General features: G+C 55.6%; 2 protein-coding genes across 2 annotated transcripts; one reads left to right on the top strand and one right to left on the bottom strand.

Moving 5' to 3' along the window:
- The first annotated feature begins 567 nt into the window (after window positions 1–567).
- On the top strand, window positions 568–4,100 carry TMEM101 (transmembrane protein 101). The gene is made up of 4 exons (XM_039846654.1): window positions 568–756; window positions 1,069–1,249; window positions 2,132–2,278; window positions 3,050–4,100. The coding sequence occupies exons 1-4, from the start codon at window positions 620–622 to the stop codon at window positions 3,356–3,358; spliced, it is 774 nt and encodes a 257-aa protein (XP_039702588.1). The 5' UTR covers window positions 568–619; the 3' UTR covers window positions 3,359–4,100.
- A 24-nt stretch (window positions 4,101–4,124) lies between these two features.
- On the bottom strand, window positions 4,125–9,456 carry NAGS (N-acetylglutamate synthase). Its single transcript, XM_039846647.1, has 7 exons — window positions 8,987–9,456; window positions 8,138–8,412; window positions 7,816–8,029; window positions 7,371–7,551; window positions 6,602–6,773; window positions 6,322–6,504; window positions 4,125–5,644 (listed from the first exon to the last, which is right to left on the bottom strand). Exons 1-7 carry the CDS (start codon window positions 9,410–9,412, stop codon window positions 5,491–5,493), a joined length of 1,605 nt encoding a protein of 534 aa, XP_039702581.1. The 5' UTR covers window positions 9,413–9,456; the 3' UTR covers window positions 4,125–5,490.
- Window positions 9,457–10,141: the final 685 nt, after the last annotated feature.

Here is a 10,141-nt window from a genome sequence, read left to right as displayed (position 1 = left end):
AAATCGACTGATTTGAGATGTCTTATATGTCCACATCAGACCTCTCTCCTCTCAGGGGACAAGAAAGGCAGACGAAGACCAAACTTCTCTACAGGTGACTCTTAGCCAGGACAACCCCTTACTTTGAACTTGAACAGAAGCAGAGGGATTTTGTCTGGGGTGTGTGGAACCAACATGGTCACATTTAAACCTCACAACACCCTATGAGGTAGATGTCTTTTTCCATTGCACAGATGAATCTGGAAAAGAGTAGGCGATATGCCCAAAGTCATAGTTGGAGTTAAGATTGAAGCCCAGGTGTAGCTGCATTCAAAGACTGGTTCGCTTCATTACATCTACGGCTCAGGACCTGTGATGTCCTGAACTCACTGTTTCTCCCTCTAGTCTAGTTTTCAATTTTGCAGCTACCGGGAGGGGCCCTTAAGCCTCTATGGGCAGAGGGAAAGGCTGAATTACGCAGCTAGAACGCCTCCTTCGGATCAGAACTAGAGAGTGAGAGCCTTGTTTCCCGACGGAAGTGGGGAAAAAAAAAGATCCGTGAGATCGGAAGTTGCGTGTCGCATCCCCGCGCCGGCTTCCCTGAAGGGGGTGAGGCCTCAGCGGACTGCCCTTCCCCAAGATGGCGTCGAAGGTGATTTCGCGACGGTGGATGCTGCAGCTGCTCATGCAGTTGGGCTCAGTGTTGCTCACACGCTGTCCCTTTTGGGGCTGCTTCAGCCAGCTCATGCTGTACGCCGAGAGGGCCGAGGCGCGCCGGTGAGCGGCCCTACGCGGTCACCCATTGCGTTGCGGGGCATCACGGCGCGTTCCAGGAACAGGGATGCGGTGAAGTGGGGAAGAAGTTTGGGCCCAGAAGTTGGGACCCTTGGACTGGGAGGACTGAGGACCTCGGACTTGTTAGGGCTCTAGTCCAGAGCAAAGTGAGCATTGAACATAGTGCGGGGGTCCCGGCCATGAGAGGGGGCTCTGGTTTGGGGGAGAAGTGGAGTTAGCGGGAAGTCAGGGGGTGTCAACGTTCTTTCCCCCGCCTTCATTCTGCGTTGTTGCTTTCCCACTCCCGGCTTGCAGGAAGCCCGACATCCCAGTGCCCTACCTGTACTTCGACATGGGGGCGGCTGTGCTGTGTGCCAGTTTCATGTCCTTCGGGGTGAAGCGGCGCTGGTTCGCTCTGGGGGCCGCACTCCAGCTGGCTATTAGCACCTACGCCGCCTACATCGGGGGCTATGTCCACTACGGGGACTGGCTGAAGGTGAGCGCGTCGGCCCCGGGGAGGACTTCGTTAGGGTCATGGGGAGCCCGAGGCCATTTCCCGGGGCAGTTGGGCATTGCGTGGTGTTAGCCAAATGCTCAGGGCGGATCCTGGGAAGGCCGAACTTCCAAGAGTGTGGAGATTATTATAGGCTGCAACAATGGAAGGATCTTATAGCCACACAAGCTTTCTTTTCAGAGTGTGGAAACAGGTCCAGGGATGGGAAACAGACTTAACCAAAGTCATACCGTAGTAGCATTACAGATGGGACCAGAACGCAAGTCGCCTCGTTCCCAGAACCCTTTAAAACCATTAGTTTAGTAATCTCAGACTCATAGGGCAAAATGAACCTTGGAGAGTGCCTGGTCCAACGATTTGATTTTATGAAATTTAATTAATCCTAGTGCAGCATTTAAGTCTGTAACATCCAGAACTTGTGCCAGGCATTGCAAATTTGGAGATAATCCGAGACAAAGGCACTACATGCAAGGAATGGACTGTCAGTAGGGGAGGCAGATGTGTGAACAGCTACAGGACAGTGAGCTCAATGAGTTTTTTTGATGGAACAGACTATACTATATAGCGGAAGGAACATGGGGATTCGAGTCTGCAGATCTGGGGATGAGAAAGGGGCAATATTTGTTTTCTGGGTTCTGCCACTTGCTTTCTGTAGGACCTTGGACAATTTTATTAACCCCTCTGGGCCACTTCTGATAAAAAGAATTATCTTTTACTGCTGTACCTGCCCACCACACTTAAAAATGGTAAGAGGGTTTATCATACGGAAGGGGCTATATAGAAATGGGCAGTTCTGTGCTCTGGGCAGTCAGGAGAAATGTGGTGCTTGCAGTTCCTGATTGGGGTCCCCTTGCCTTGGCCTAGGTCCGTATGTACTCACGCACAGTTGCCATCATCGGTGGTTTTCTTGTGCTGGCCAGCGGTGCTGGGGAGCTCTACCGGCGGAAACCCCGCAGCCGTTCTCTCCAGTCCACCGGCCAGGTCTTCCTGGGCATCTACCTCATCTGCGTGGTAGGTTGGGGAACTGTTGGCTGGAGCTGCTTGACTGGGAGTGAATGTGAGCGCATGCCTGGCAGAACCCAGGAGGTGGGCAGAATAAAGCTCTGTATATAGGTCCCTGTGGCCTGCCCCTGGGAATTGCCCCTGCCAGTTTCTGGGCCTCAGAGGCCCTCCAAGTGCTGGAGACCTGGCCAAGAGTCCCTTCTTCCAATATTATTGACACTAGGGAGAGAAAAGGCTGGATTGACAATTCACCCTCAGGCTTGAAAGCCAGAAGAACAAGATGGACTGGTCTTCTCATGGCTCCAGCTCCCAGAGGACTGGGAGAGGAGACAAAAAGGTTTGGCAGGGTTTAGGCCCCAGCTGGGACTCTGCCACTTAGAGCTGATGGGGCCTTCCAAAGGCACAAGTTATGGTCCTTGTTGATGCCTTTAGGGGAGACTAATATGGATGGGCCCAGGCTACTTGGCCTCATCTTAGTTACTGGGCACCATCTCCCATGTGCAGAGCTCTGGATTCAGAGATGAGAGCCCCAATCTGACTGTGGAGACACATCCCCACCCTTCTGAGTTCCCAGGGGGAGAAGGGACATAGGCCCTAACTTTATGGAGCTCCCTAGTTTGAGGGAGAGATGCAGGCCCTACTTTAAGAGAGCACCAAGTCTGAGAGGGGAGTCAGAAGGCCGCCTTGCAGAGGATGACTTGGAGTGCCATCTTAGGGGTGGCCTTCCCCCAACAGACTCTTCAGCTTGTTAGAGAGTCTTAGAGGATGTTTTGTCTCTAGGCCTATTCACTGCAGCACAGCAAGGAGGACCGGCTGGCATATCTGAACCATCTCCCAGGAGGGGAGCTCATGATCCAGCTATTCTTCGTGCTGTATGGCGTCTTGGCCCTGGCCTTCCTGTCAGGCTACTATGTGACTTTGGCTGCCCAGATCCTGGCTGTACTGCTGCCTCCGGTCATGCTGCTCATTGATGGCAATGTTGCCTACTGGCACAACACACGGCGCGTTGAGTTCTGGAACCAGATGAAGCTCCTTGGAGAGAGTGCGGGCATCTTTGGGGCCGCTGTCATCCTGGCCACTGATGGTTGAGTTGCACAGCAAGAGGCTGAGATGGGTACAGGACCCATTGAAGGCCACCCTACCTTCCACCTTGCTGGTCCGGTTATGTTTATTTATGCTTTTTGGTGTGTTTGATCCTTAGCTCTGTGTGTGCGTGTGTGTGTGCGTGTGTGTGCGCGTGTGTGTGTAAAAGGTGGGCCTGTTCCCCAATTCCTGGGCTTAGCCCTTGGGGCAGAGAGCCCTCATGACGATGCCTTACAGGTTTTTTTTTTCCTGTTTGTTAGGAGGAGGCTGGCTGTTTCTCAGGTCTCCTGTCCCAGAGAACGGATAAGGCAGGGCCAGGGTGGGGGTACCGAGCGTGGGAGACAGAGGAAAGAAGACCGAGAACCAGAAGTGAGCGAAAGTGAGAAATTCGTTTCTGAACTTGGCAGATGAAGCGAGGCTCCATAGTGCTTTTCAGAGACTAAGAGTATGTATATTGACACGTAGATCAGCCCAGGAGATGCTGTGGGGCTGGCTGGGCTTCAAAGAAGCCAACCTATGGGCTTCATAGGTTGTTAGGGTATGTCAGGGGCTGAAATAGCACTGGCTGTCACCCACCTTGAGAGCAGAGCAGGCCTCAGTCTACTCGGGTGTGCAGGGGTGGAGCAGGCAGCAGCCAACTTGCGGTCTCCTGCCTTCTGTTTCCAACTCCATGGTTGGCCTGGTGAGGGTGAGTGCCTTCCCAAACACCAGACCACACAATTCTCCAAAAATAAACATTTTATATAGAGATTTGGCTTTGCTTCTCTATTCTCCCCATGGGGCACTTTGCTGTTGGTTGTGACTGATCTTTGTTTTCTTGAAAAACAGTATCCAGTTAAGCCCCACCTTGGTCCTCATGTGATCTTTCCCCTGTTCTGAGAGTTCTCACCGTCCTTTGGCTCTCTTTTCAAGAATTTCCTAATTTTCCTGGTAGTGTATGCTTTGACCTCTCATCTCAATCTCTCTTGTAGCTTTTATTCCCCTCCTCATTTGGTGCCAACTGTTTTTGGAGAAATCTTTGGTGAGTGCAACTAGAAGGAGAGAACTAACATTAAGTGTCCATTGTGAGGCTGAGGTGTTTACATTTTACAGATGAGGATATGGAGGCTCAAAGAACGTAAGCAGCTTGCCTCAAGCCACAGGGCAAATCCAGCCACAGAACTGGATTCTAGGTCAAGTCTAATGCCCATGCCCGGATGTGTACTCAACACCATCCCTCTTCTGAGGGAAGACAGCGGCCGCTGTTGGAGTTTGGTTTTGTCACAGCCCCTCATGTGCCATGGTGGTCTCTTAATTGACCCTCTCCCTACTTGTTCATGTACCTCCTGACAGAAAAAAGTCCCAACTATTGGCACATCGTGGGGGTCAAAAATGTTGAAACCTCCAGCTTTGGACTTCTGCCAGTCTGAGGTGTTCTGCTCCCATAAAGATGGAGACATAACCTCTAGTGGGGCCTAGGACAAACCTGAAATGGAGCTGGGGTTGCTCTTGGTCTGGTCTGTGGAATGGAGAATGTTTCCTAACTTAGGATTAGGGGAGCCCCTCTGGGGGCTGTGTTGAGGGAGATAGTGTCAGCATTCATCCTGGGGGCCCTCCATCTCATTTAGCACCTCTGTTCCCTCTAGGAGCCCCTGGTTCCTCAGCCCTCAAAATTTTGCTCCTAGAGGAACACTGCTCATTTCCTTTCACATGTGAGCTAACTCTCAGACAAGTATTTGCATTTTAATTGAGGCCTCCTGAAAAGTTACAAGACCCCCAAAAATGAAAATGCATGGTAGAATATCAGGCAGATAGGGGTGATGTTTAGGCTAGGGAGCCTCAGAACACAGCACAGAGGCCACAGAAACTGGCCCACTCTTAAGTTTAGGCCTCAAAGGCAAGACTCCCCCCTCCCCCATCCCTAGACTGAAAATTGAAGGCCATCTGGTTGTGGCTTTGGAGCATGTGGAGGTTTGGGGTGGGCCCTTCTCCTTCCTGTGCTTGTCCCACTTTGGCCCCATGGACAGAGTAGAGTAGGGGATTGCTTCTTCGTCTGCAGCTCACTCAGCCAACAAACGTGTGGCTGCCTGGTGTCACCTCCAGGCATGTTTTTTGGTCTTCCCTGGCTATCCCAGGGCCTGCAGGGCTGGTGGTGAGGGTCAGCTGCCTGGGTCAGAAGCTGGCTTGCAGAAGGAGTCCGGCAGCCCCTTGGCGTGGTTGACCAGCTCATAGGAGTCTCGGATATCAGCCAGGCCAAACCAGAAAAAGATCCACTGCTTGTTGGAGAAGCTGCCATCGCTGTGCTTGAAGTACCTGGGGGTGTGGGGGGTGGGGAGCTTTTAGGGTAAGGCCAGTGCTCACTACTCTCTAGTTCATTTATTGAGGACTTAACTACATTCTAGACACTGCTAGGACCTGTTGTCTGTTATCTGATTTTACCCTCACAGCAGCAGCCAAGACCTGGTCATATTATGCTTTCACAGAGAAGCAACTAAAGCAGAAAAGTTTGGTAACTTGCCAGAGTCACTCTGCTATAGTTAGAGTGAGGACATCCCTTGCTCTCTTCACACTGCCTTGGCTGTGCAGCCAGGGAAGGGTTTCTTGCTCATCATTTGGTACCCACAGGGTAGTGGGGAGTGAGGGGATAGTTGCTGAAGCGAAGAGGTGGGGAGGGGGGGGTTCTGCTGATGGTGCAGTGGGCTGGGGTCAGGAGGTGGCAGAGTGTACGCAGAATAAGGTCAGGATTTCTCAGGACCCTGGGAGAGTTGGGGGTGTCACTCCCTTCAAGGAATCCACTGTCACAGGGCAGAGTGGAGTTAAGTGATCTGCCTCTGAGGAAATTTCAGGCTCCCTGTGTGGTCTGCTCCCTGCGGAATGTGTGGCCACACTAGACCAGGCTTTTCCCTGGGGAAGGACTGGCTAATGAAAGAAGGGGGTTCCCAGCCTTCCTGGCCGTGGACCCCTGGGAGAATGGGGAGGGCGGGACCTACCAAGGATTGATGGGGTTTGTGACTCGAGAGCGCCAGAAAAGCGTCTGCAGGTCCTGGCGCAGGCACTCCCACAGTATCTGACCGGAGCCTTGGCCCTGGCGGCTGGAGCTCACTACAAACTTGTCCAGATATGGAGTGCCCCCCAGTACGGGCTCCGTGGTCAGAATGGCTGCAGCGTTGTACCTGGTGCAGAAGGGAGAGTCAGTCTGGGACTTCTCCTTGGCCCGAAGCTGCCCAGCTCTGTCCCTTCGTCCCTACGCACTGGGGTCCGCAGGCTCACCCCTCAGAGACGTAGACAGAGTGCAGCCGTGGGCGCAGCGAGGCCAAATAGTCGTCGCGGAGCTTCTTGCCGAAGCTGGTGTTGACTAGGTTCACCAGGCGGCCCTGGTCCAGGCTGTCCAGGCTGCGCACTCGCAGCATCCTCTCTGCGTTCTTGAACAGGGTCCCGGATCCTGGGGGGTGGGACGGAGGAGGAAGGTTTAGCCTGACAACTAAGTCCCATCCACTCCTCAGTTTGGCCGGCCTCGTGGGGGTACCAGATAGGACGGGGACTGGTGAAACAATTACCCTCTTTGGGAGATCTCCCCCAGTGAAATGCTTTCCGTGGTCTGCATAGATTTTGAATGTAATATTCACTCAAGGAGATGCATTTTCCATGCAGTTTTTCCTTCAAATTCAGCCCGCAGACTGGCAGTCACCTACTTCTCCCTGAATTCCCCGCCCTACCTCCATTACCGTGTCCACCCCCGCCCGCCCTAGTCCCGCCCTGCCTTTTCAGCCCCCTCCTTTCCACGTGGTTCCGGACCCCAAGCCACGCCTTCTATGGATCCTCCCACACACCCCCAAGTCACGTCCCGCTGTCTGGTTTCTCGCAAGTTCCAGCCCAGTCAGGTCCACCTCCTTGCTCACCATCGCTAGGTTCGGCGAGAGCAGGAAGCCTTTGCTGTGGCGTCCGCCTACGGCCTCCTTACCAGAGAGGAGGCCGCTTCTCTTCACCCCACCCCGGTATGGCCAGCGCTCACTCCCGGGACCCAGCCCGTGGCCCTCACCCTTGTTGCTGAAGAGCTCAGTGAGCAGCGTGCTGGCGGTGGTGATGGCGGCCGAGGAGTGGTGGGGCAGGCGGCTGAGCAAGTCCACGATGAGCTGAATCTGCTGCCTTTCTTTGGTGCTCACCCACTCGGCGCTGGTCACCAGGTCCAGATCAGCAGGCAGGTTCACATTGCTCAGGACCTGCGTCCGGAGCCGGCCATGGACCACCCTACCCCACGGACCTCTCCTCGCTTACCCTTTTACCCTTACCTCCTCCCGGAGTCCTCGGCCAGGGAGGAGTGAGATCTTGGCACCACGGTGAACCTGTCCCTGACACTCCATTGCCGACCCACCTAGCTTAAGAGTGGCTCTGGGGCCCGTCAGGGGGGCGTTCAAGGGGTGCAAGAGAAGGGCTCAGCCAGGCCCAGAGTCGTGGAGAGTGGGACCTGAAATGAGGGGACACACCTTGCGGCTGCTATCCCGCAGGCCGCCTGTGGTATTGAGGAAGATGATTTTGGTGGGCTGCAGCTCCTTGGCCAGCGCCGCGGTCACCTCCAGTGAGTCGAGAAGCACGGAGCGGCGCGCGGTTGTCTCCCCAATGGGGCACAGGATGGGGATGCTGCCCGACTCCAGGCACCACTGTAGCAGGTCGGTGTCCACCGAGACGATGCCGCCGTAGCTGTGGGCCAGAAGTGGTGTTCCGGAGGGCCGCCTCGATTGATCTGGGGCAGGGCGGGCGCAGGCCGTGTAATCTGAGGACGCCATGGCAAGCAGGGGTGCCACTAACCTGGCATGGGGGGCTGGCTCAGTTGCGCCCAGCACCGATCCGCCCGCAAAAAAAGGAACAGCGGTGGCTGCGTTGTGCCTCAGTGCATCCACCAGCACCTTGCAGCTCTGGGCAAGTTGTGCCTTGGCCTCCCAGAAGGAAAGACAGCCTGAGGGAGCCGTGGGAGCTGGCAGCCCCAGGACCACCAGAGGCTTCATGTCCATGCGCTGCAGGAAGGCCAAGGCGAAGGCCAGGCTGGATACACTGAGCCGGCCCTTGAGCACCTCCTCATCCACCTGCGGAGGAATGGGCGTTCAGGAGGCGCAGTGCTGGCCCTGACTCCTGTTGCACAGGCTTGATCCTACAGGCTGGCCCACAGGGCCCTCTTGGTGTCCCCACCCTACCCTGGAGCTGTCAGGCCCCATTTCTTGCCACCAGCACCCACCTGCTCCGCCCTTTGCCCTGTTGGGTCTTGTCGTCCCCTTATCTCACACTAGTGTTCCTCCCTCCGCTCCTCCCTGCGACCTTGGACTCTAGGACACCTTGGGGGGAGGGATGACTCAGGTGACTCCAGTCCAGGTTCCCCACTGGCCATCTGAACCCGTAACTGCGCCCATGGTGGGAGGCATTCTCCACTGCATCACACTCGGTGGGTTAGTGTCCTCAGGCTCCTACTCCGGCTGAGCGCGAGGCTTTTGGAAGAGTTCAAAGCCTCGCCCAGTCCCCGGCACCCGTCCCGGCTCTGTAGAGCTCCCGGTTCCAATCCGCAGAGTCTGAAGAGTCTGCAGTTGGTCCTGCCATGACTGGCGACATGTCGCCACACAACCCCCATCCCTCGCTGTGACATGGTCAGCGCCGGGCTCTGCTCACCTCGATGACAGCGAAGGGCTTGTCTGGCGGGGGGTGGCAGGTTTGGAATTGCGTGAGCCAGTGGCGCGCCTCCCCGGGGCTGGCCCCGCACTGGTTCAAGAAGGCCTGGATGTCCCGCTGTACCAGCGAGCGGCTGCCTGGGGCCTCAGCGGATTCGGGGGGCACCGGAGGCGCGGGGAGCGGCGTCCACGATGACTCCTCCGCTGCAGGCGAGTGGACTTCATCATCCGCGCCCACGACCGCCTCTAGTGTGGACGGCACGGGAGCCCAGGCAGTGCTGAGCCAACGGCCGGGGCTGGCGCCCCTCGCTGCTGGCTGCCGAGCGCTCCCACTCAACCTCCAGGTGCCCGCATTCCCTCGGGGGCTGAGCAGCCTCCCGCCGGCAGCTGTGGCCCGCAGGGCCCAGGCTAACCGCGCGGTCGCCATGACAACCAAACCCTCCTGGCCCCCTCCTACCCCCCCCGCCCACACACACACGAGTGACCGTCTGTCCCGAGCTCCAGGCTCTGGGGGCTCTTAACCTGCTGCGGGGTGGAGCTGGACCTGCTGGAGCGGGGCGCGGCAGGGGGCGGAGTCGCCTCTGGGTGCGTTTGAAGAGGGTCAGACCACGGGTCAGAGGGCGGGGCCCACAGGATCCTCCGCCCCTGGTGTGTAGTGGCCGAAACCCACTAGCGAGGGTCACGTGGCTAAGATAAAGGGTGCCGAGAGTCTTTAATCTGCTGCCAAGGCCCGTTCCAGGAAGGGCTCGGTGGACCCAGGGATGGCTTTGGGGGTCTGCGGGGGGTCTTCGACGATTAAAGGGGAATCTGACTAGGGTAAGAGGAGAGAGCCAGGGCAGGGATGGCTCTATCCTGTTGTCTGAGCTCAAAGATTGGAATCATGAAGTTACCAGGATTTGTTAAACTCCAGCTACTGGGTACCACCTTGAAGAATTTTGTCATATCTTCAAATTATCCCTTATTCTTATTAAAATTTTTCTTTAAACTTTTTAAACTTAAAATGTATCCATATCAGGACTCTAACTAGAATGCCAGTATCGCTGACCATAAACCGAAAAAATCTTAAGAATAAAGTGAGAACAAAACAATGTTATTAAATTCCAGCTGAATTGTGTTACCTGCTCTCTTGGTAACACAGATTAACAAGTGCCAGATG

Source organism: Pteropus medius, unplaced genomic scaffold, assembly GCF_902729225.1.
Source record: "Pteropus medius unplaced genomic scaffold, Ma_sr-lr_union100, whole genome shotgun sequence".
NCBI classification, from domain to species: domain Eukaryota; kingdom Metazoa; phylum Chordata; class Mammalia; order Chiroptera; family Pteropodidae; genus Pteropus; species Pteropus medius.
This window is presented reverse-complemented; position numbering and strand designations above follow the sequence as displayed.